The sequence below is a fragment of the Pteropus medius genome, unplaced genomic scaffold, assembly GCF_902729225.1.
Source record: "Pteropus medius unplaced genomic scaffold, Ma_sr-lr_union100, whole genome shotgun sequence".
Taxonomy (NCBI): Eukaryota; Metazoa; Chordata; class Mammalia; order Chiroptera; family Pteropodidae; genus Pteropus; species Pteropus medius.
In genome coordinates, this window is record NW_024349797.1 from 15,590,811 (window position 1) to 15,617,214 (window position 26,404).

Here is a 26,404-nt window from a genome sequence, read left to right on the forward strand (position 1 = left end):
GTGCATGTCCCGCCCCATCCCCCGCACGGGGTGGAGGGCTCGGGTCGCCTCCGGGGTCGTGGGGAACCCGGACAGGAACGACCGCTCCGCAGAAACCTTTGTTCTGAGACTCCCCTGAGGTGTCATAACCTGTTCCTCTCTGCAGCAGCCTCGGAGGGGAGGGCTCTAGAGGGCTCTTTTCGGCTCCCCAGGGTAGGAGGGAGAGAAAAAGGGAGAAGGAGAGCGATTATATTGGTCTGTAGTTGAGCCTCACGGGAGGAAGGGAGGGGCGCAGAGGCGAGTGCATAGGGAGGAAGGAGGCGTGGGGAGGTGGGGGGGGTGAGAGGCAGGCAGGAGGAGGAGAGGGGAGGCGTGAGTTGCGGGCGGGAGGCGCCACGGCTTAGCAGACGCAGGCGCCGGCAGCGGGAGAGAAAGTTCCCGTGGAGAGCTCGCCCCCAGAGGGCCGACGTCGAGGTCGCTCGCGGCGAGGGTAGCAGCTCCTGCGCGTCCAGTCTGCCTTCCCCCTGCGCGCCCTGGGCCGCCCGTGCTTGGTTCACTGGGAAGCTGGGGAGCATCGCAGTCGGGCTGCTGCCACCAAACTTGGAGGGGGAGGATGCTGCGAAAGGGAGCGGCAGCGCGGGGCGCGGGGGCGCACTGAGTGCTCCCCGCGGGCGGCCCGGGGCGAGGCAGCCAGGGCTGCGGCCCGGCGAGCGCGCCGAGGCAGAGCGGCCAGGTAGCGGCTCCAGCGCCGGGACTGCGCCAGCCCGGCGAACCAGAGCCGCCAGCGCCACCGTGCCGGCGTCGCCTCCTCGCCACGGAGCCATGGTGCGCGGAGCGCGCACGCTGCGCGCGGGACTCTGAGCTCCGGCCGCGCCGAGCACCTCCGCCTCCCCATTCCCGGCTTCCCCGCCAACCTCGCCCGCGGGCCATGAAGCTTTGGCCCGGAGCCCCTCGCCTCTGAACCTCGCGTCGCCCGCTCCACCCCCAGCGCCACTTGGCCACAGATAATACTCCGGCCGCTGAAGCTGCCCATCCTCTCCCAGGGACGGCACCCAGGCGCTCCGGGATGGCGCTCCCAGGGCCCCTCCGGCCGCGCAAAGTTCGCAGGAGGCGAGAGATGCTGCCGCAGCAAGTTGGCTTCGTGTGCGCGGTGCTGGCCCTGGTGTGCTGTGCGTCCGGCCTCTTCGGTAGCTTGGGTAGGTGCCGGTGCGGGCACCGGGTTGTCGGGGGGTTTGCGCTAGAAAGCCGCGGGGCTGCTCCGAGGTGTCTCCTCTTCCTTCCCTGACAGGTTGGTCCCTAGGGTTCATCCAGTGCCCTCCCCGCCGGGCAGGTAGAGCGCACCCGGGAGGGCTAATGTCGACGCTTTGAGCTGTGGTGCCCGTTCCCCTGAGCCACGCGCGGCCCCTGCGGGCTCAAGACGTGGCTGCAGGTCTCTGTTACTAAGACGAAAGCCTGAACTACTGGCCCCTCGGTGCCACAGTTCTGTCTCTGGGTTGTACGGCAGCTCGGCAGGGGGTCCAGGTGTGGATTCTCTTGACCTGGAGATGGACGAAACTGAGTGGTCTGCTTGCCTATTCTGCGGAGCAGAGAGGGTCGTTATCCGCGTCCTCGAAAACCCAGATTCAGAGGCTGGGAATTGCATTTCAGCCCTCCTCTTGCCCCTGCTCAGGGCCAAAGGGGCGCCCTGGGTGTCCTGCCGCTTTCTTTTAAAACCCTAAAAACGTTGGAGCAGTCTGTCCCCTCGGAAGGTTGCTGCTTAATCCACACAGTAGGAGAGCGCTGGTGTCCAGTGCCACCATCCACACCCCTTCTTCCAAGAAGGCACCCAGAGATTTGGGAGCCACTTTAGAATATGCAAATCTGAGGTGGAGAGGAGAAACTTACAAGAAAAAATATCTGTTGGGGCGGGGGCATGTGAGCCCACGTGAAACTGTCAAGACGGCTCACTTGGCTGACATTCCCATCTTTAATTGGATGCTGTGGACCTTTTGGTTTTGTTTTTCGCATTTTAAAAAATGAAAGAAATGCAGGTGGTTTAGCAACTTGGACATGGTACCTTCTTGAGCTGTTAGCAAGGGACAATATAGAGAAGTTTATGGGTAAAAATCAGGTGAGACTTGATTAAACTTTTTTAAAAATACTGCCTTTCACAACCCAAACTTTGTGATTTGAAGATGTAAGGATAAAAAGTGGCCGTTTTCAATAGAAACCCAGAAGAGTTATTTGAACATCTTAATACCTGATACTTTGCAATCGGGCAAGTTGATGTATTTTTTCCCCTCAATTACACACAAGAAATAACAATACCTAGAGGCTTTTGGATGTCAGCAATATAGAAGAGGAATTATTACTCAGCTGAAGCAGTATATGCATCAGGAGAGTAAAGGAATGCTTTAAAGGTCTTACAGTGAGAATTTTATTTGCTGAATCAGGAATTGCCTTTAGGAGTTTAACTGTATTTGGCCACCGCATCCACGCTGGTGATCTCCCTTGTTCCTCAGTTTGGCCCTTGGACCAGCAGAATTAGCATCACCTGGGAGTTCATTAGGGTGGAATCCCAGGTCCCAGCCCAGACCTACTAAATCAGAATCTGCATTTTAACACGGTCCCCAGGTCATTTGTGTGCACACTCAAAGGTGAGAATCCCTTGGCCAGATGCCATTAAACTACACCCCTTGCTGACTTACTGTCCATTGGTGGGTCTTCCAGGGCAGGGACACCTGACCATGTTTATTGGCAGAGAACTTAATGGTCACTTATCTAAACCCTTTGTTGCACCTGTGAGGATCCTAGAACTGAGCGATCTTGGCCAAGATCAGGTCACATGCTGTTCTACCTGGGACAAGAAACAGTGAACTAGATCTAGGAAACAGATTACTGTAGGTGAGCAGATACTATTTATTGTGCTTCCAATCATTGAATCACTCCCTACAGGTGGCTCTAAATAGTCAAATAGTACTGTTGCCGACATAGCTAGATACAGATATGTAAAATCATTGTGAGAATGCAGGCACTACCTTGACTTAATATGTGACTTACTTTCCAATCCAGGGCATAAAACAAGTCCTGCAAGCAAACATGTTCTCTCAGACATATGGAGAAATAGAAAGCTGATGGCGCCAGTGAACGGGACTCAGACTGCTAAGAATTGCACGGATCCTGGTAAGAAATAGATTCTCTTCCCTCCTCCTCCGGCCACCAGAGGCATTTGGCCAGGCCTGGAAATGGGGCTTATGTGGACAGTTACAGCCAGAGGTGAGAAAGATGGTTTTATAAATCGGGGTGGGAGGCTAGCTGTAAGGCACCGAAGGGCAGTGTACACGTTCATCGATTGCGCTGCTAAGCGACTCGAGTACTTTATCCAGCAACTGAAAAGATCACGTTCAAGAATGTTAAGTTTTCACTTTCTGTTCTCACGTGTTCCCGAAGGCTCAGTGTTTTCCTGCTCTCTTGATTTTGCTCTCCTGGGCGTCGTTTTCCTCTTCATTTGCTCACTGTGTCCATTTGCTGGAGCTCTAGAGGTATCAGATCCAGCTCTGGCAGATGGCACTTTGGGATGACCTGTCAGGGTCAGGCCAGGCCAGGGCAGCTGCAGCGGTAGGACCCTCTGAGGTGCTGGGCACCTTCTCTGGAGTTCCTGGGGTTTCATTCTAGCTTGGGAGATGGATTCTGCTTGCCTGGGGGCAGTTTGATGTTCCTCTTCAGACTGCTCTAGAGGTTAGGGGACCAGAGATGACATCTTGTCTGTCCTCCCACCAGAGGCAGGCTTTGCTTAAACTAGTGAAGAAGGTTCTCAGGAGAAGCGTGTACCACCAGCAGGAAGCGAGGCAAGTGGAAGTTGCCCAGGTCTCAGACCAGGCAGACCTGGGCTTTAGCTCTGGTGCCAACATGGTGGGGTGGGGGTGGGGGTGGGGAGGGAGACGGAGGGTCTTTATGAGAGGGACCCAGTGGGACAATGTATTCAGAAGACCCTTGGGAACCATGAGGTTTTATTATAGGCGGGTACCACTGGGCTCTTCCACTGCCAGGCAAGTCAAATATCTCTTTAGGTCTTTGTTTTCCCACCTGTGAAATGGGCAGAGTCGTGTTCGCCTGCTCTGGGGTTGTTGGAAGAATCTGGTAAGGGTCTGTGTGGGGCTGTGCAGCGGGTTTGGATGGTATATTTTTATAGGCAGGTCTTACCTGCATTTTACAGGTCAGGAGACATCTAGGGAAGGACATATAAGCTGCTCAAAGTCATAAGACTTAAATGTGGGGAAGCCACCATTGGAGCCTAGTCCGTGTGACTAAAACGGTTAGTTGGTTCCACGGGCATACAAAAGCCAGAGCCTTCCCTCAGAGTCCGTTTTTTATATCAACTTCCCTTCCCTCAGGATACCTTCTAAGAAATATGTTTGGGATACAGAGGGTAGGTGAGAGCAGGTTGGCAACTGGGATTCCATCCTGTAACCTCCCCCAGGACACCGATCGTCAGCCAGAAGCAGGGATGCAGGTGCTGGATTGACACGTGAACTGGTGCAAGGCCAGGGACCAGTGCTGGGGCCCATCCTCTCACTCCAGTAACCCAAGACACTACCTTAGCCCCATCCACGTGGGCAACACTGAGCTGCTGTGGGTAAAGAATCAGGGTTAGCGCGCTTAGCAACTGGTTTTTAGCTCGTTAGCACCTTCGTCTCCTCTCATGTCACACCTCGTCTGGGCATGTGGACTCGGGGCCCCATTTCTTAGAGTCTCCTCTGCCCCATCGTCACTTGCATCTTCAGTGTACTGTCTGATCAAAAACAATTCCACTCCCTATGGAGCAGTCCTGTTTGGCAGGACTCAGTGAATGTCGATCGAATGATGGAATGATTGCAAATATTAAGCACTTTAATCCTGTCAGGGTTTCTGCAGGTGAGGAGCACAAGGCTTAGAAGTTTAGTGACCTCCCAAGATGTCCTGGCTGGCAGGAGCACCCCTGGTCTCTTGGTTCCAGGGCCCCTGCATCCCCCACTGTGCTGTACCTGCCCCCCCCAGCCTCCACTGCGCACGCCCGAGCTCTCCTCTTAGCCCAAGTTGGGTGGAGACCTGACCTCCCTTCCAACTCCCTTGTCTCTGGCCCCAATATCCAGCCCCCTTTGCGTTTCATAAGCATGTAGCACACACCTGCTGTTTATGTCGGGCCCTGTGGTGGGGTCTTGGTAGGGAGTACAAGCAAGTATGAGAAGTCACCTTGTCATTAAGTAGTTCATGTGATGGGGAGAGAGCATGAGTTCTGGTATCTCTTCCTTTTCTTAGAATGGCAGTGACCCCACCATGGTGACCCGACCCTCGTGACCTCATCCAATGACCTCCCACCTCCAATCGCCATCACACCAGGGGATTGATTAGGGCTTCAACATAGGAATTCTGGGGAGACACAAACCTTCAGCCCATCTCTCGGTGGTAGCCTCTGGAGTGTTTGACGACAGCTGAGGGTGGAACCTGGTGCTTCTCAACTCTGGCCTGCAGATGAGAGACACTTGGGGGACTCTGAAGACACAGATGCCTGGGCCTAGCTAGCCCCAGCCTGTGAAATCGGAGCCAGTGATGGAGACACCTGTGGCCAGCGTGTGGCGCTTCTGGGAGCCCCGCTCGTGCCCCAGATCTTCCGTGGCAGGCTCTTCCTCGTCATTGCAGGGTCCTCAGGCTTTCCCTGGTCATCCAGGCCAGCGCGGCTTTCTGAGTCGCCCGCACTCTTGTTTCAGCCCTTTGCAGGCACTCATTCTACCCATTGTTATATTGTTGGCTTGCCTCCCCCACGTAGACTATAAAAGGTGGAAACCTTGTTTACTTTCCAAAACCGCAGTAGGCACTTCAGTTTTCCTCCTGCAAAAGGGGGCTGATAATTGCATCCACTTCATACAGTTGTCAGAATTAAATGACTTTTAATACCCGCCAAGTAATACACACATCCGTGCTCAGACATTAGCTTCTATTTTCATTATTATTTTCTTCTTACTCCAGAGACGATACAATGCCTACGTATAGTAGGTACTGCAAAAACTATTTGTCAGTCGAGTTTTATGAGGGTAAGCATGAAAGCTCTGGCCAAACATTGTTTCTTTTCTCTTCTGGAAACAAAGTTCTTGATTTGATAATTTAACATTTTTTGAGGATCCGGGATGGCATACTTTGTAGAACTGGTCTCTAAAAGGAACTTGTCTCTTAACAGGTGTTATTTTACAGCTTGGCTTTTAGCTGGGTGGGCATGGCTTCCGCCATTCTTATTCTGCCGGTCCCCCCACATCTGAGGTTGAGTCAGTAGTTACCTCTGTTTGTTTGAGTTCCCACCCTTTGCCCCACATTTGAAAAGAGGGAGAAGAGAGACACAGAGGGAGCTCGACTCCCCACCGTCGTCACTGGCGGGGGTGGGAGTGGATTTGCTTTATCTTGTTTGGTTTTCCACTTTTCAGATACGTTGTTTTGGAATGCTAGGTGGCTCCGTGTCTTAGCTCCGGCTGCCATGACAAATACCACGACCGGGTGCATAAGCAACAGACATGTATTTTCTCACAGCTCTGGAGACTGTAGTCCGAGATCAGGGTGCCAGCACGTGTCCTCTTGTGGCCAGGAAAGCGAGAGCGAGGGCAAGCTCTCTGGTGTCTCATCTTATGAGGCTGCTAATCCCGTCAGACCGGAGCCCCAGCCTCATGACCCCGCCTACCTGAATCACCTCCCAAAGGCCGGTCTTCGAATATCATCGCTTTGGGGGTTGGGGCTTCAACATAGGAATTTAGTGAGGGGGCGGTGTGCACCGGCATCGGGTCCATCACGGTGTCCACAGAGAGAAGGCCGGGAGAAGAGGGCTGACGGAGGGGTGCTTGAGAGAGATCTGAAGAGGAAGGTGGTCCCTAGCATTTCAGGAACTAACTGGATGCAGGTACTAGATGGAGGATCTTTTGTGGTCAGCCTGGCCCTGATCGGCCCTTCCTTTTTATTCTGTACCAGGGCTGATGTGGCGGGGGGAGGGGATGGCGGAGTCTAGTGGGGGCGGGATCCTGTGCGTAGGAGTTGGTGCTGAGCCTGGGTTAGGGATGAGAGCACTGAGCAGGTTCCCGCTGCAGTGGGTCTCTGTAGAGCCCCTGTGTGGGCAGCAGAGGTGCAGACAGCACAGGGAGGAAGGGGAAACCTAGAGCTGCAGAAGGTACAGCAGGACCTGTGGGTGTGGAGGTGAGGCAGGATGCAGCGTCGGGATTCTGAAGGACCGTCTGCGAATGCTCCGTCAGCACGCTTGCGAGACACGTCACACACCCAAAGTTTTCAAGTTATGTAAAAGCAAATCCTGCGCTGGAAAAGGAAGAAATGAACTTACTGCTGTGGGCAGGGAGAGCATAGTTCAGTGGCTATCCCAGGTGGTAGAGGCAGGACTCTGAGCCTGGGGAGGGGGTTTCCTGGGCTGGGCAACCTCCAGAGAGCCAGGTGGCTTTTTGGGGGACGTGTCACCAACCACTCTGGGATGGTGATAGATTGGCAAAGTGATCAACCTGATCACAAATAGAGGCCGATGAATAGCAGCCCATTATCAATGCGATCACTCTGCTTCGGGAGGAGTTGGAGATTGGGATGTTATGCATCGGGTCAAGTGGCTGAACCAAAGCTCCGGGTGCTGGTGTTGGCTCTGCCGAGATCCTGCCTGGCATTTGGGGATTCTGTCCCTCCCACTCTCAACAAAACGAGATTGTACTGGATACGTACAAAATTTTCAGCAGCCAGAAACGGCTCCTGTCTCAGCAAGCACCAGATCTTCTCGGAGATGGCACTTTGACGAGAAGGCAGGTGTGTGGGTTTGAGTCCGAGCTCACCCTTACTAGCTGGCCGTGTGACCTTGAGCAAGCTATGTGATCTCTCTAAGCTTCAGGTTTTCTCTTTAGTAAAGTGAGCCTAGCAGCAATTCCTACCTGCCTCGTAGGACAGCTTTGAGACCGAAACCACATGGTGTATAGAAGTATTTGAGATGCGCCCAGCACATAGAAGCTGCCGTCATCGTAATCATGGCTAACACCAACACACTAGCACTGGGGCTATTCTAAGTGCTTTCCGTGCATTCACTTACGTGCTCCTCCTAACAACCCTTTAGGTTTGTGTCCTTATTTTGCAGATGGGGAAAAGGAGACTCATAGACATTAAGTAACTAGTTCAAGGTCACCCAGCCAGCAAGAAGCAGAACCAGGTGTGGGTATGTGCTTTTTTCATCATCAGACTTTATTTTCTTAGAGCAGTTTTAGGTTTACAGGAAAATTGAGCAGAAAATTCAGAGTTACTAATTACTACCTCCCCCCCCAGCCCCGCACCCGCGGGCTTCCCTTATCATTAACAATTTGCATTAGTGTGGTTACAATTTGATGATCCAATACCAATAACATTATTAACTGAAGTCCATAGTTTACATCAGGATTCACTCTTCGTATTGTACATTCCGAGTTTTCATAGACCCATAAGGACATGTATCCACCATTACCATATTGTGCAGAATAGTTTCACTGCTCTAAAAACACCCTGTGAAGCCTTTTAATTAGGATGGTCTAAATTGTGAGCCTATATCTCCACCCATTATTATTAGTAAATGGGATGGAAAAACGTAAATCAGAGGTCAGGATTTCCACTGCAACTTCCAGCCTCCATCGCTGCCTGGGTACCCCTCTGAGAAACGGGGGACGCCTGCCCGTTGCAATAGCAAACATCTGTGTGGGCCCGCTTCTTGGTATGTTTCTAATACTGATTTGTTTGCAATCAAAAGTTATTTTTTTCCCTTATCCAAACTCTTGGGGCCATCTGCTAGGAATCCCTTCCCTTTACCGGGCCATCTGCTATGTCATGACTTCCAGATTCTCCACTCTTGACGCCATGCGGGCCTCCCGCAATCCAGAAAGCACCCACTCAGCTTCCTCTTGAACTCAGGAAGGCTCCTCCCCACGTTAAAATGGTAATTATTAAGCTTTGCCATGTGTCGCCTTGGATGGGAGAGATCCAGCCATTCAACTCAACCAAAAATTGAATGCTTGGACAGATTTTTTATTAAACAGTGTCCATTATTGTAGAGGCCATTAGAGCATAGCATTTTACTAAAAAAGAAGAAAACGTGTCAGAGGAATTTACAGTTTCTCCTGAAAGGGCAGTGGCTGTCCCTCTAAGAGAGGAACAGCGTGGCCCAGAAGTGAAGGCGCTCCCTGCCCAGTGTGGTGTCCGCCTGTGGATGGCAAGGCACAATGGCAGAACACTCGGGCTCTGGGACTGCGGCTCCTTTTGCTGATTCGGCACAGGGCAGGGCTGCAGCCCAGAGTCTCGTGGTAATTGCCCAGGAAATTAAATGCAACATGCTGCCTCGAGTGTCTACACACCTGCATCGTTCTAGGCTCTGAAGCTGGAAGGGACTCGGTTGTCGGGGAGTGTACAGGGGAATGGGGGACACAGCCGGAGGGGCTTAAGTAAGAGTCACCTGTGGCAGATGCCTCTGGAGGAAAGAGTGTGGTGGTTCGGGGCAAAGGTGCCCTCCCTGGAGGAGATGACATCTGAGCTGAACCTCAAAGGGTAGGAGGTGGCAGTGGAAGGCCGTTCTAGGCAGACACACGGTGCATTTGAAAATCGCAGTGGCATCTCCATGCCGGAGCAGTGCTCACTAGCAACCACTGCCTCTTACTCGTTGGCGTCCACTGGGAGAGAGGAGACAAACATCTCCTAAGATTACCGTGCACAATAGTAAGTAATTAGGCTTTGGGGATTTAGCCTGGAGTCAGTGCTCAGCCAAGAGTAGGGCTGAATCAGATTACTTTGATTTTTTTTTTTTTTTTTTTTAAGCAGAAGAAGAGAGACTTGGAAATGGGGGTGGGCACTGGCCCAGGATGAAGTTGGCAAACTGGTTTACAGCGGCCCCACTAAGCCACAGCTAGGGCAGTCACCCCAGTTCACAGTTGGTGCTGGGTCCAGTGACAGCTCGGGGCAGATCGCAGTTATCCTGATGGAGGTATTTATTGGTCTTTCCCCACTAGCCTGCCAGCTCCTGGGGGGCTGGGCTGTGTCTCCAGCTCCTTGGCTGTAGGGCCAAGGCTGGAGCCTGGCATAAACTCAGCTTGCAGCAGCAGATGGTGACTGAAAGGACAGGTCTCCTCATTCTACCTGCCAGGGAGCTGTGCCCCACAAAAGCAGCTACTATCTCCCTGGCTGCTCGTTCTAGCCTGTTGTTGCCTTGAGACAGAGCATGACACCCAGCCAGGAGAAATGAAGAGTTAAGAGGTTCAAGGGTTAAGAACGTGGACTCGAGCCATGCTGCTTAGTTACCAGTCCTGCCTCTGCCCTTACTAGTTTCATGACCTTGAACTAGTTACTTTACCTTCTAACCTCAGAAAAGGGGCGGGATATGTTTCGTTCACTTATATATCTCAAGCTCTAAAAACAGTGCCTGGGTGTGTGTATGTATGTGTGTGTGTGCGCGTGTGTATTTTCTAAATGTGGTCTCTGTTGGTGACGTGGGACCTGGCGAGTGACATTGGAATTCGGAGACCAGAGTTTGTGTTCGGGCCCTGACACGACCTGTGGAGTTTTGCACATGTCACTTTGGCTTTTGGAGCCTTGGTTTCCTGCCTGCGAAATGGGCATACTGATAATGCCATTTATCCTAGAGGCCTTTGATAATTAATTGCAGGGTCCTGTGCAAATATCGTTACTATTGTTTGCATCACTGTAGTAGATGTTTCCCCCTTTGAAGAACTTTCCTTCCCTGCGAAATGGAGAAAATCAATCATCCAGGGCTTTTCAGAATCGATCTGTAAAACCACAAGTAGGGTTCGGATTCCGTGAAAGCATTGCGCTTGGCACATGTATGGGGCAAAAGGCCTGTTGGCAGTGTCTCTGGCTGGAATAGAAAGAGGAAGATCATTAGACCATCCCTTCACATACCAGCTCCTAGGACCCCAGCATCAGTGTATCTCATTTCACACTGTAAATGTCCGTTGTAGCACGATTCCATTATACATGCCAGGTTCAGGGGGCCACCTTTTAGCTGGGCAGATCCCACGCTGGCTGGTTCAGCTTCGTACCTAAGTTATGTGTTTATTAAAATAACCGCACACGTGAACAAATGACCCTGGTTAGAGGGCCTCCGAGGAGCCGTTTCTCTGAGCTCAGGTAAGAAGCCGTTCTTGGCTTTAATATTTGGTTGCTGGACAAATGCCGATTGAGCAACCCTGTCTGCTGGGCCCGTAGGGAAATTAAAACTGACCTAGAAGTGGACCCCGCCTCTGGGGAGCTTCCTTTCTAGTCAAGATGATCAAAATCTATAAAACTAACCTGTGATGTGAAGGGGAGTGTGAGGCGCTGTGATCCTGGTGGTCAGTTGAGAGGGAGGACAGTTGAGTCCTAAATATCAGGGTCGAGAAGACATCACATCGAAGCGGGTGCCGGGGAAGGGCATTTTGAAGGATAATCATGGAGTAGACACTTAGGTAGCATTTACACATGCTCCCTTGCCGAGCCCTGTAGCAGTCCTCTGAGGGGAGGTGGTCCATGGCGTTGTTATATGCATCTTACACAGGATGTGAGTAGGGCATGGAGAGGCTGAATAATTTGCCTCAGTTCTCCCGGCTGAGAAATTGGCAGAGCTCTTTGGGGGAAGAAGATGAAGAGGCTGCCAGCTGAGGGACAGGTGGGTGCTGGGTGGGCTTGGGGCACGAGGTGTGTATGTGGGGATGATAGGCGAGTCATCTTGTAAGGAGTATGTGTTGGCTAAGAGCCTTAAACAGCTGAAGGCCTTTGGACTCTTCCCTGTTGTAAGTTGGTGGAGGTGGGGGGGTGGTGGGGAGGCATGGACGTTTGCCGAGCAGCTGTGTTTTAGGACGGTGGCTCTGCTGGCACGGTGGGGGATAACTTCAGTTGAGGTAATATGTGAAAGTTCTTAGCACTAAGCTTATTGATATGAAAAAAAAAAAGGAAGACAGAACTATTAGGAGCTGTTGCAAAGAGATTTAGGCAAAAATGATGGTCTCGTGCGAGATGATCAGGTAAAGGTGGAGAGAGGCAGAGTCTGCAAATCTCAGCTGATGTTGGGCGTGTGTGCCGAGAGGTGGGGTTGCCGGCTCTGATCACAGGTGTGGGTAAAACCGTTCATGACACCTCCATCACCCAAGATGGCACAGGAAATGCTCCTTCCTTCTTTAGACTTGGACCCCTCTGCAGTGATCTTCGTCCAAAAAGAGCCTGGTACCGAGCACTGTGGTTGGTTTCCATCCTCTGTGTCACATCCCAGAGGACACATCTGATAGACACTCGTTGGCCATCTGTGGGTGGGACATTGGTGGGACGCTGGGACTAGGAGGAGAAATCCTTGCCCTCGGCGAGCCCACAGGTTAGAAGGAGAAGGCTGACTTGTAATCAGTGTGTGACCTGGAATGACACTCTAATGCCCAGCCTCGCTGGAGGGCGTCACGAAGCATGTAGCATTTGAGCTGCGCTTTGACGCAAGTGGGTATTTGCTGGACAGATGGGGAGTGTGCGACATTCCTGGCAGTGGATGTGGTGATCGCAGGAAAAGGGTGGAAAGCGAGAGCCTGGCCAGATCAGGGACAAGGTGATGTTTTCAGCTGACCTTAGATTGGGGTCCTCGGGCGGGCATGGTGGGCCCTGTGGCTGCGTCGTGCCAAGCGCCAGGCACCCTGCCAGGGTCTGGGCCTCCATTGCGTTTGTGTTGGCTTTTATCAGAGGGAAAAATTACTCTCCCCTCTCCAAGAACTGCTCACCTTTTCATCCACCAAGACCTCCAGGTACCTGCCGTGTGGGGAAGCAGAAGGGAAAGCAAAGATGCTGTTTTTGTCCTCAGCACAGCAGAGATGAGGGGCATGGATCACTATGATCCTTGTGCTCCTTCTGCGCATTGCTCGGCATGTTGGAACACCCAGCTTATTACACTTTTTATAATCAGCATGGCCTAATCCCAGCAGGATTTTGCAGAGGTCCCAACGCCAGGGCTTTGGCTATAAGCAATGCGTAGGCATTTAAAACCGTAGGGAAGAGTTATGAAATGGAGAGCATTATACGTGCATAGAAAAGGACTCTGGGGCCCTTTCTTTTGGGACAGCGATACCCAGAGCCTGATCCTGGTTTCCCTTCTGCCTCGCTTCACCCCCCTCTGATGAGTATATAAGGGGGCAGCTGAGCGCTCATCCTGAAAGTGAATTTGTGTTGTCACATGGGCACCGGCAAAGCGACAGCAGCTCAACCTCCCTATGTGGCCTGGTGGCCTTTGTGTCATTCCCTTATTTGGAGGCGAACATCTGGGACGGGTGACTTCTAACACGCTATGGGAAATGCCCTCTGCTGAATGGGCATCCTCGTGACGGCTGATGACCTTGCCTGGCTCCAGGGTGTGGGCGAAGCACTGGGTGGGTGCTCGGGTGATGCAGGACACAATTCACAAGACGTGGATGGGAGCCAGGAGTGGGAGTCCCTGTGCGGAAAGGCCGGTCTGCAGCCTGGAGACACCCAGTAACAGAGAGGTGGAAGCTCCCCAGAGACCCGCAGGAGTGTTGATAAAGGCGATTAATGGAATAGATAGAATGACTTATAAGCGAAGATTAGAGAAGCTAAGTCTCTCTGGCTTATTAGCTAAGCCCCTGTGAAAGAGGGCTGTGTGTAGAAGGGCACTGGAGATGATTTTGCAGTGATTTCACCTGAGACCAGGGCGGGGAAGAGCCGGGGGGCAGGTCCCCACCCCCGCGTACCTCTTAAAGGAAACCTCGGCTTCTCAGATCGCCTCCCCAGGAGACCGGAAGGCCATCCCGTCACACGCTGGAGAGGCCGAGAGCTACTCTGTGCTGGCCACAGAATGGCCTGGCTGTGCTGTTGCTTTTCTGTAATTTCTGGGTAATTCTTCCGTGGGCCTCGGAGGGAGCAGGCCCTTGAAAGAATTGCTTTCGAATCTCTTTGATCATTTAAACTGTGCTTGTTTTTCCTGAGCTGGCGAAAATCCCAATGTAGTGTAGTGTGACAAGTAGCTAAATGACTTGCGGGCTTTGGGTGACTCATATCTATTAGGAAGAGAAGCGGAGGGCGGGAGGTGGTATCTAATATGCAGACCACATGCACGGGGAGGGTGTTCAGAGTGAATACTTAGTTTCGCACAATGAAGTCCAAAGGGACCCAGGAGACCTCGGAGGAAGGCAGCGTGTGTTACAGCTCAGAGTTCTGCTTCTCCATCCATAGTGCGCCCACAATCACCTGGGGACCTTGTTAAAATGCAGATGCAGGAGGAAGTCTGGGGCGAGGCCTGAGGCTCTGCCTTCCTAACTGGCTCCTGGGTGATATCGGAGCGGCCTCTCTAGGGACCACCCTTTGAGAAGTGAGAGTATAGAGTCTGCCTGACCTGGGTTTGGGTCTCAGCCCTGCCGGGGAGCTGCATGGCCTTGGGCAGGTCACTTGGTCTCTGTGAGGCTCAGTTTTCCCCATCAGTGAAATGGCAGTCACCGTATTTACCTAGCAGGAGTCTTGGCAGAATGAAACACGATCGCGCCCGTCGGCTGCTCTGCTATGACCGCTGCATAGCCAGGGCTTGGTGATAGAAAGCTCGCGCTTCGAGCTTGATCCAGCATACCCCAGGCTGCTTTGAGGAGTGCTGGTCCACAAGGGGGTCTGCTCCTCTCCCCATCTCCTGCCCAAAAAAGCTTCCATGATCAAATATGTGTGGGGAAGACTGAAGTCTGCCTCTAGTGGAGACAGATCGGGTGACAGTAGCATGATACGAGACAGTTTGCAGTAAGGAAGCCTTTACACTTAAAAAACACTTTATTGTGGTAAACTACAACATAAAATTTACTATTTTCACCATTTAAAAGTTAAATGCCACCGTAGTTCAGTGGCATTTAGTACAGTCGCATTGTGCAACCATCACCACTGTCCATCCCCATAACTCTTTATCTTGTAAAAATGAAGCTCTATACTCATTAAACAATAACTTCCCATTTTGTCCTCCCCCGGTCTGTGCCAACCAGGGACTGTCTGTATGGATTGGACTGTTCTTGGTACCTTATATAAGTAGAATCATACGATATTTGTCATTTTGTGATTGGCTTATTTCACTTAGCATAATGTCCTCAAGGTTCACCCAGGTTGTAGCATGTGTCAGAATTTCATTCCTTTTTAAGGCTGAATGATATTTGATTGTATGGGTAGCCAGATTTTGTTTATTCATTCATCGATCAATGGACATGTGGTTGTTTCCACCTTTGTGCTATGGTGAATTATGTATCTATGAACATGCGTTTGCCAGCATCTGCGCTTTAAACTTTTTTAAACCTATTATTTCCCAGATATTTGGGGTCATGAATGGACGGAGGATGTTGAACAGCCCAACTCACTGTCCCCATTGCTGTATGATACAGGACAGGTGCGAATCTCAGGTCTGAGCTGAGGTTTCCAACCCCGGCTGTGCTTTAGACTTGCCCAGGGAGCTTTTCCAAAAATACCCATGCCCGGGCCCCATCCTGGACCCATTAAATTAGAGTCTCCAAAGCCAGGACCTGGGAGGAGGTATTCTTAAATCTCTCAGCTGCTGATAATCATCCAGTGGGCAGCGCAGGGCCAGGACGAGAACTGAGGCCCTCACGTGCCTCCCAGGTCCCGACCAGGCTCCTATCCTGGAGTTCCTGCCACTGGCCCAGGTCGGGAGAACGATGTGCCTGAGAGCAAGGAGATGACCTTGTGGTTGTAGCCCCTTGCCCTCAGGCTCCCGTAAATCCAGCCCATATCGACAAGCGTGGCTCTTGTCCACTTCTGCTAGGGATGCTGGTGAAGGTCCTGTCCTTGGGGACTGAACCCAGCCATGTGGCAGGCCACGCCCACACGAGAGCACCAAGCATGGCTCCGTGCTGAGATGCTGACCTGCCTTGCCACGTGTGCAGGGCTAAATGCAGATTTCTCGTTTTGAGGGCAGGTTTTTGCTGACAAGGTCAGTGCGGATATTCCTCATCCAGGAAGGGCACCGTCGATCCTCCTTGTCACTTAATTGAGAGATGGAGTTTCTGGCCTTCATGCTGTCAGCCAGATGGCCTGGGCTGGTGAACGGTGCCCCTCCCTGAGACAGGGATTTGCCTGGGCAGGACATGACCTCAGGGGCCACTGTTTAGTGGTCCGCTGTCCGTATTTAATTTCCAGGGCCTGGCAGTTTTGATTGCCTAATCCCATTTTGATCTGATGTGTAATCGTTTGAAGGAAAGACTTAAAGGCACTTAAATTATTATTTTTTAAAGAATATCGCAGGTCTGGGGAAGCAAGCCAAAGGTCTGTTTTTATTCCAAGTTAAGTCTTCTGACTTTACAGGAGTATATGATCCTGGGGTCATGGGGTGCTCGATAGGGTTTGTTAGGGCTCATCTGTTCATCCACTTCTTTTCCTCTTCTGTCATTGTATCGTAGGACCATCTTCTAGATGCAGTCCACTTCTTAAATTATAGTGCCCTGTCGTCTCTTTCCAGGTGAAGGTGGCAGACAAAGTAAGAAGCAATCTGCAGACTTGTCAGGAATTCACCATCACTCTCCATTTGCTTAAATAATCGTTACTTCAGGTCTAGCTAATCCTCGAGGACAGATTTTTCCAGCCAGCTTCTCTCTGCCTCGCAGGCTGATTGGGTTCTCCACTCGTACCTCTTCTCCTGCCTCTGGGGTCAAAGTCTGCTCAGGCTCTCTGCTCTCATTTATTCACTCATTTGTTCATTTACCCAAGCAATTCAAGAGCCTCTTGATGTGGCAGCACTTTGCCAAGTGTAGATGAATTGAACCAAAGCTCACCCTAACATACAGTGCGGGAGGGATGGGGAAAGTAACTGCTTCTGCTAAAAGAAAAAAAAAATCTAAAGCCAAATGCAAATCTAGCTCTCTACTCCGTAAACTCATTCGCTCGCTAAATAAACATTGCTTCAGTGCCCACCATGTGCAGAATCCCACAGGCAGGAGGACAGACTCTGCACTGAAGGATCCGACAGGGAAATGAGCCGTGAAATGCCAATAACTAAAACATTCTCCTGGGGACAGAAGGACATTAAGGTATACATACTTTCAGAGGCAGATGAAGCCATGTGAGGGCTCAGAGAAGCAAGAGATTTTTTCTTTGTGGAGGAATTGGCCTTGAAGGTATCGACCGCCTTGACCACGTGGTCCTGGCCCCAAGGCAGGACTTTCTGTGATGGCTCGCATTATCATTTACCTTTACTTACCTGCAGACCTTCCTCTAGAGGTGGGGATGTGACTTGCATCGTAGGGTGTTCGATCTACCGACATTGGGCGTGGACATGCTCTGGTCAATGGTATGGGAGAAGATACGACTTGCACTGTGTCTGAGCAGAAGCACTAAACGCTGACGTGTGTCTCCATCAGCTCTGGTTCATTCCCTTTTTCCATGAGGATAGCATGTCCTGGATGGGGCTTACCATCTGCCCGGATTCTAGAACAGGAAAACAGGAGAAGTGACCCGTAGCTGCCAATATGTGACGTGCGTAAGAAATAAATGTGTGTTCACGCCGTTGGTGTTTTGGGGGTTGTTTGTTACTGCGCCGTCACAGTTAGCCGGTGGAAGCTGACTGATGCAGTCTCAGGAGTAGAACAGTGTGCGTTGCTCACGTGGATGTTAGGTGAGGAGCGGACCTGAGGAAGGGAGGGTGTTCTAGAGTCAGATGACAGCTGGCTTCTGTTGTCCAGCAAGGGCGTTTCGATTTCTCACCGGGGCAGTAGGAGGTGGGGAAGGCTTCTGAGCCAGGGGTGGCTATGATGAGGTATGTGCTTTGGGAAGATGACTCCGACCTCAGGGCAGAGGATAGAACTAGTTCTGACGACATGTCCCAGGCTGTGTGGGGTCCATGCACAGAGACGGGCGGGCAGCAACAGGAGTGGAGAGAGGGTTCGATTTCAGAGACTGGGTCGTGGTCAGAGTGATGAAGTCCTGGCAGGTATCTGAAGATGAGAGAGGGGGAGAGGCACATGGGCCGAGTTGTCACCAGGGAAAGAGCCTTGCTTCGTTGGGCCCTCCACGAGCAGGGAGAGCCGGGCTGACCTAGTGCGTGCCATCTGGCTGGCTCGCCAAGTGTCCAAGATCTGCCTGTTTCAAAGTGCTGCGTTTCGCCGTGTGAAGACAGGATGTCTGGGGAGATGTGCCAGGAGCTGGGCGCACTTCAAGTTCCTCCCTGGCTTTGAAGCTTCCTGAAATCTTGCTGCCACACAAACTGCCGTGCAAACAGGGTGAAGGTGTGATGGGGCCCGCCCGGACCGAGGAGACAGATGGGACGTCTCGGGGGATGGGACCCAGTCGGCACCGCAGAGCAGAACTCAGGGTGACCCCTTGAGGGGCTCGGGGGCTCAGCCTGCCCCACTCACTGATCAGTGTGGCAGCACCCCTCATTCATCAATCGTCCATTCAACAAAGTGGCTAAGAGTGCACACTCTGGAGCCGGTCTGCCTGGGTTTGAATCCTGGCTCTGCCACTTACTAGCAGTGACCTTGGGCAAGTTGTTTATTAGCCTTTCTGTGTCTCAGGTTCCCCAATTGTAGAGAGGTGATGACAACCCTGGAGCGAGTCGTCTTAGGGAAGGTTCAGTATGTTAACGTAAGTACAGAACGGTTTGATACATAAGGGCTGTTGTGGTGGCAGGGTATTTATTGAGCACCTGCTAGGGGCCAGACACTGGGACACAGCAGTGAACGAAAAGTTCCTGCCCTTGTGGGGCTTGCTTTAGGAGGAGGGCGAAGATAAATTGGCAGATAAGTAGGTGTGTAATGTCAGGTGATAAATATGGTGAGGAAAAATAGAATAAGGCGTTAGTGGCCAGGATGGGTTTGAGGATCTAAAATAAGGTGTTCAGGAAGATCTCTGAGGGGATGGGACCTGAACCCAGAAGGGTTGATGGTGTAGCTATCTGCTAGAGGAAAGCGGGGTGCAGGGAATCGTTCCTGGCTGAGGAAAGTGGATGTGACAGATATGCAAAGACCCTGTGGAGGCTGTTTCTCCAACAGCAGGGAAGCTGGTGTGGCCAGAACAGAGTGAAGTCATTGAAATATATATATAGATATAGCTATATCTATAGATATATCTGTAGATATAGTTATATAGATATATATAGCTATATCTAGATATAGCTGTATAGATATTTCTATATATATTTCTCTATATTTCTCTCTCTATATTTCTCTATATTTCTATATATATATTTCTTTCTATATTTCTATATATAGATTTCAATATATATTTATTTTAAGGAAATTGAAACGTTCTGCTTCTATTACAAGTTCAAGTTTAGAGCAGATGGGATAGAAAATAGTGCAGGAATACGAAGGTCTGATGTTCTAATTCTTTTTGGAGCCTCAGTCTTTCCGTCTGTCAAATGAGAATGGTCTCCCCTACCTCTCCGGATGGTTGAGGAGAATGCGTGAGGTCATGTCTCCTCTGTCTGCACACGGGAGGTGTTCAGTAAACATGAATTATTAGAAGCCTCGGGAGAGTGCGGTCCAAGGGCAGGGAGGGAAGTGTCTCTTCGCTATAACATGTTGGGCTGAAATCTGAGATCATAGGGAGTGAGTGATCATTATCGCAACCATCTCCTTAGAAGAATCAAGCGGGCCTCACGTTCGAGCTGTCATTTGTCGTGCAGGAACAGCCGCCTGCAGTGATGATTTCACTTGTGGAAGGGGAAAGTGATCCTGACATCTGCGAATTGGCATTTGAACTGGGGCTGCGCTTCTCTACTTTGGCTGTGCATTAGAGTCACTTGGGGAGATTTTTTTTAAAAAAATCCTGATGCCAAGGCCATACCCCAGACAGATTAAGTCAGAATCTTTGGGTGTGGGCCCAGGCTGCAGTGGTTTTAAAAGCTCTCCCAGTGATTCGAATGTGCAGCCACAGTTAAAAACCACTGAGCTGGGCTGGGCGGCAGTGTGGCCTTTTTTGCTCTGGAAGTTTCTGCAGGGAGACTTAGGAGCATGTGTGCCAGACCCATGATCTTTGCCCCTGTGATATGGGCCTGGGGCAGGGGTAGGGAGGTGGAGAGGATGGTGGTGCTGGGGTAAGAAGGACCTCAAGAGTCGGGGTTCCTCTGAGCTACTTCCTTTGCCGTCCATACTGCCAGGATGGCTCGTTGATGCAGCTGGACATTATTTGTAACCTTCTTTTAAAAAGTCATAAAAAATAAGTGAGCTTTACAATCGACTTTAGTCTTACTAAAAAAAAGACTCTCTAGTGGGTTCTGATATCAGTGTCCTGTTTCTTCTTCCTGGGGCATTGGACGTAACCGTTGGTCCGTGGGGTGATAGGAATTGATGTGATACGTTCTTGGTTCCACTCAGTGTCCCACACTGGGCTAATGCCACCTGGTTTGTGTTGGGATGTCCCAGATCTTTGAAGGAGCCAAAGGGTCCCGGTGTGTGTCTTTGTGGCATAAGACCTCACTAAAGGCAAAAATCAGGGTCAGGAACACTGACTGAAGCTGCAAGGTAAACTAGCAGCCAGGAAGGGATAATTCCTCTCATCAGGTCGTGAGGTTCTCATTGTTTACGTTTCCCCACTATTGCTTTGGCTGCCAGGAAGCTTGAAAGTGTTTTGTGCTTATTTTTTTCAATGTAATGATCCATTCCCTCTTTACATTACTTCTCCACATTGTCACTTCGCTTTCAGCTTGTCACACTGATCTCAAACCTTTTTGGATGTATTTGGATTATAAAAATACTTTTAAAGAAAATAATTCAAGCGTTGGACATTTGGGCCATTCCCCTGCACCTTGATATCTGATTGAGAACGAGTTGTTCTCATCTTATTCAGAGGCGTAGTTTGGATATTAGAGCTTCTTTTGCAACCCTGACATCCTCACAGAAGAGGACCTGGGCCCAGAGAGAGGAAAGATTTGCTCAGGAGGTAAGACAGTATGTTGGAAGGAGCCAGGCACTCAGCCTCAGATGCACTGGAGTTTGAATCTTGGCTTCTCCACTTACTATGTATGTGAACTTGGGCAGGTTTTAACCTCTTTGAGCCTCAGTTTCCTTATTTATGGAGATGGAGATTATCCTAACTTTGCAGGTTCGTTGTGTGGATTAGATGAGATAAGGTACAAAAAGCACTTGGCACGGTGCCTGGCACTTAAATACTGTCAATGGCATTTTTATCATGGTTATTGGTCTAAGTCAGAGGTCAGCAAACTCTTTCTGTAAAGGGCTAGACAGTAAATATTTTAGGCTTTGTGGACCTTACAGTGTCTGTGGCAACTGCCGAATTCTACCATTGTAGGCGAATCTGTGAAGGAACGTGGATGGCTGTGTTGCAATAAAACTTTATTAACCTCGGGCTGTAGTTTGCCAACTCCTGCTCTAGGTCACAAATCTGGTTGGCAGTTTCATGACTCCCAGTCCCTGGGGTCGCTTCCTGTGAACTCACGCTGCACAGCATTCGAACGGAGACTCCACAGTAATTAGTTTCATGTTGTCCATCTTAGCTTTGGGGTTTGAGGTTTTTTTCCCCTAAGATTTACACTAAAGCAAAACTTCATCTTGAGATCTGAAACAGGATCAGCTTGCCTGTGTTTTTTCTTTGGCTTTTGTCTTCTGATGTACATGGGGAGAATTCTTTGGAAGCGCAGTGTTCTAAGGGTCTCTTTAGTGAAGCTTTTTGGAGCCCAGGGCCACCAACAGTTCCAACCACGTTCCTGTGAATGTGAGAACATCATTACTGAGAATGTCACAAGAGTGACAATCTAAACTAGGGAAGGAAGCCAGACTTTGCCTAAGGTTTAGCTGCTGCCTATAGCTTATGATCTGGAATTACCAGCTCTCATGGGGGCAGCAAATCTGCTGCTGGCTTTGGGAGGCGTATAAAATGAACCATTACAAAGCAGGAGGGAAAGAATGGGAACACCCCCAATCCCAGGTGAAAAGGCTAATGTAAGGATTGCAATGAATTCCACCCCTCACCCCCCAGATTTTCAATGTCCTAAATAAAGCAACTGAAAGATGTTTCTAGAGGGTATTGGGCATGTTGTTTTTTAAGTTTAGTGTTTTGTTTTTTTTTAATTAAACTTTTTTATTTTGAGCTAATTGTAGATTCACACACAGTTCTAAGAAACAGTACGGGAGGGTCCATGTCCCCTCATTCTTGTTTTTCCCCCCATAGCAATAGTTTGAAAAATTATAGTACAAGATCACAACCAGGATATTGATATTGATAAAGTCAGACACAGAATGTTTCCATCACCACAGAGTCCCTCATGTTGCTGTAGGGCATTTTAAAATATAAGCTTCTGTTGAATTGGGGGGCATTCATATAGGGTGGCATGCCAGCAGAGTGCTTCCGTCTTTTTAATGATTGCCTCTTCACATAGTCTCTGTGGCTGAGAGCGTTCTTTCCAGTAGAAGGTCTCCTTTCTGAATGATGGGTAAAGGAGCTTTGTAATTGATTGTCTTTCTAAGAGGCAGTTTGTGTGGGTTTGAGGGTGTGCCACAGGGGAGACACTCACCACACAACCTGGCAAACATTTGACCAAAAGGAATTATTTAGGGCTGATCACAGAAGGAAAATGTGCCCAAGCCCAGAATAATGTATTCGTAAACAATAGTTGCAGGCTTCTGAATATACTGGAACCTATTAAAGACTCTGTATCTACAAAGACAATATGGTGGCAGGTGAGAGCCAGCTGCTCCTCAGCACCCTTGCTTCCAGGTTATAAAGAAAGCATGCTGTCAATCAAGTTCTGCCACACACAGATGTGCAACCTTCAATAACATAAACGAAGTCTCAACACTGTCCTTTCGGGTGTTTCTGAGGACAACTTGCAGGAAAGATTCACTCAAGTTAAAATTGATGATACTCATGTGTCAGGACTCAATTAACCTTATAGTCAGAATCAGGCACCAGAACCCACCCAAGCCACTGGCCAGACTTGGGACCTTTTGAGGACAGGGCCTTGGCACCATCCCTAAGGACTGAGAATACAGGCTTCGTTCCCTAGTCTCCCCAGGTAGGGATGACCTTTACGATATCTCAGTCTATCTGCATGTCTCAAATGCCTTTGCTTTCGTCAGTGAGAGTCCATTTGTAACACCAAGTTTGCTGATTACTGAGTCCCTAAGTTACCAGTACACCCAACTCTTTATGCAGATGAGCAGTTCCCTAGTGTTGATGGGACATGGGGGCAGCTGAGAGGCTCTGGAGTTTGGCCAGTCATCACACTAACTTACCACGCAGGGCGGGAATTCCTGGTCAGGGCAACTGACCTCCTCTAGAGTTTAGCCGAAAGCACAGGGCATGCGTGCTCATGCGCACACATACACATCACATTGTGCTAACAGCTCAGCACATCGCAGTCTTTAAATATAGCTTGATTTAACATGTGGTTCTCTTGCCTCCTCCCTACGTTCCTTACAGGAATGTTTAACTTGAGGCACAGTGGACGAGTAGGTGTTGCCTAGATGGAGAGAGATGGAAGAGGGGGAATGGCAGGTGCAAAGGCCCTGAGGCAGGGGAGAAAGCGGCATGTCAAAGCAACACAGCTGTGTCCGGAGTGTTTGGAGCAGAGTGATGGGGAAGGAGGTGGGAGATGTGGACATGAGATCACAGGGACTTTGTCGAGCAGAACCTTACAGGCCAGGGGATGGAATTTGGACTTGGGTGGAGGGCTCTCCACTTCTAGGGCTTTGCGTTGCCTTCAGCGTAGGTCCTGTTTTCAAAAGATGGTTGTCGGATGTGTGGCATCCTCATTTTGCTGACGAGGAGTTGAAGCTGCTGACGGAAGAAACATCCAAACCCGTAGAGAATTTTTACGAATTGGAGCCAAACTGATGACCGTTGCCAGGAAGCAAAATCTCGACGCTTTGAGAAAATGCTCCAGAGAACGGCAGTTGTGCAGCTCACAGGAATGTAGTGAGGAGGGCTCCCTGAAACCCAGTGTCGTCGGTAGATTAAGGGAGTGGGAAAAAGCCAAGGTGGGGGGACCCTCTGGGACTGGATAGAAAGTTAGACAGACACATCTTTTACACTGGCGGGTGCAGGATAGTTAATAATGAACATTTACTGCGCATGGAGGTGGTGTGCAGGGGACAGGATAACCGTGAAGGGTTCTGGGGTCTCCTGCTCTGGTGCTGGTAGTCGTGCCTCGAGGTCTGGAAAAGGAGATAACTCCAACGTTCCAAGTCTGTGTTACCTGAGATGCAAAGGGACAATAGACAGGCTCACTTAAGGTAAAGACTGACCTTTGTGAAGGAAGCTACAGACCAAGGATGTCACTACCTGCCATGACCTGCTTTTAGTTAGGAATTTTTATAGTCAGCCCATCCTACGTGGTTACTTGCGATCTCGGAGTTTGTAAGGCTCGCCATTCAGGCCTCGCCTGAGCTTGTCAGGTTTAGTATGAGTCCCCATTTCTTGTCTATAAGGCCCAGGGAGGTTAAGTCCATTGGAAGCTGGAGAGCGGTCCTAGGCTTATTCATTCCCTGGGTTTTATGCCTCCACCTGCCCAGAGGGGAGGCTGCCACTGATGCCCGAGGTCCATTCCAGCTAAGTTAGAGTTAGTGTTGCAGGAGGACTTACGTGGGGATGAGAACAAGGAGCCTCCTGAAGAACATTCAAGGAAGGAACTGAGATTGCCTGCTAAGTTAAAAATGAGATCTCCACTTAGGAAATGCCATCAGCCATCTGGAAATAAGTCCGTTTGGGCTGCCCTACCAGAATGCCACAGGCCGGGTGGCTCTAGACCGCAGAAACTTACTTCTCATGGTCCTGGAGGCTGGAGGTTTGAGATTAGATGCCAGAGTGGTTGGGCTGTGGTTAGGGTCTTCTTCCTGGTTGCAGACTGCCAACTTCTCATTGCAGAAGGAGGGCAAGAGAGCTCTCTGGGGTGGCCTTTTTTAAGGCACTAATCTCCTCCGTGAGGGCTCCACCCTCGAGACCTAGACACCTCCCAAAGGCCTCACCTCCTCACACCATTCACATTGGATTTCATCAGCATGAATTTGAAGGGTGGGTGGGGTGGGGGGATACAAACATTCAGTCCATAACAGTTCCGTTGTCTGAGAATGTGATTCTGGAGAGTTTGGGAACCCCAGAAATTCTGATTAGGATTTTCTGGCGGTGGTTTTGATATGTCCCCGAAGAGTAACTGCAGTTCAGTGTAGGGGATTAAAAAAAAAAACAAAGCCTCTGAAGAAGTAATATATTCACGTGATTTAAAATTCAAAAAGGACAAAAGATGATAGAGTAAAACTCTCCCTCCCACCCCTGTCCTGTCCACAGCTACCCAGATCCCTTCCCCAAAGGCAGCCCTTCCCCAGGTTTCTGCAAGTCTGCACGTAGAGCCTGGGGCTATGCGATGATTCAAATATTTCACACAGTTAGAAGCCTAATATACTCATCGTTCTGTACCTTTCCTCGCCTTCGAAGGCCAACCCAGATGTTAGTAAATAAATGTGTATATGTGTGTGTTTTTTTTCACTCTTTAGTCTGCATAGTATTCTATTGTATGGATGGGCTACATTTAAGTGGCTCCCTACTGACTCGGGCATGTAGAGGGCAGAAAGCAGTGTTGTGATAGCTTAGAAGTAGAATTGCTGGGCCAGGAGGTAGGTGGATTCGTGATTGAGAAAACAGTGTTGTGATAAATAGCTTAGAAGTGAAATTGTTGAGCCAGAAGGTATATAAATTTGTGATTTTGACACATGGTGCCAAATGGCCCTCCATGAAGTCTGACAACCTCTGTCCCAGGAGCCAGGAATGAGACACCCAGTTGTGTTATCAGTCTGGTCGAGATTGCCAGTCTGGAGCGGGAGTCACAATATCTCAGTGGAGGGTTTTTTTTTTTCCCCTATTTCATTCATTCATGAGGTTGAGTATCTTTTCCTGTTTAATCCACTTGTATCCCCTTTCTGCTGGCTATTGCTCATGTCCTTTTCTATGCAGACACTTAATCAGCTGTACCCTACTTGGGCTGTGTTGTCAGAAGGGGAATTGTCACCTTCAGGTTTCCTGAAGATAAGCCTAGAGAACCCCAAGATAGCAGGGCCTGTCCCAGCACAACCTGGGGACTGGAGGGAGCGGGGGAGGCTTGAGTGCTCGGTTTCCCCAGGCAGTTGTAGCCTTATAGTTCCGACTCCGTTTGTCCTGCCTTCATCTACCGCAGCCCTCATGCAAAGCTTCCTGTACAGCTGGCCCAGGAAGAGGGGGATGCTCTGATGGGCGGGCACAAGCAATCCAGTCACCCACTGTCACTTCCTATGAGAAACTGAACTAAATCCCCTCCTGGTTTTCTGTGCCTTTGTCAGTGAACTTGGCCCTAAGGATCTGCCCATGTCCCCAGGTGAGGCATGGTTAGCCCCCAGGCAGGCCCTGCCAGGGATCCTACTCTGCATTGTCCTGACCTTGACTGCTTGCAGTCCATTCATTTGTTCATTATCTGCTAGAGAGC

At 50.3% G+C, this 26,404-nt stretch overlaps 1 protein-coding gene across 1 annotated transcript in view; it reads left to right on the forward strand.

Moving 5' to 3' along the window:
- Nucleotides 1-866: 866 nt before the first annotated feature.
- SLC24A4 (solute carrier family 24 member 4) overlaps nucleotides 867-26,404 on the forward strand; it is a 133,483-nt gene continuing 107,945 nt past the window's right edge. Inside the window, exons 1-2 of the mRNA XM_039884055.1 lie at nucleotides 867-1,175; nucleotides 3,031-3,141. Coding sequence (XP_039739989.1) covers nucleotides 1,046-1,175; nucleotides 3,031-3,141 — 241 coding nt within the window. The 5' untranslated portion in view covers nucleotides 867-1,045. The remainder of the gene's footprint in view (nucleotides 1,176-3,030; nucleotides 3,142-26,404) is intronic.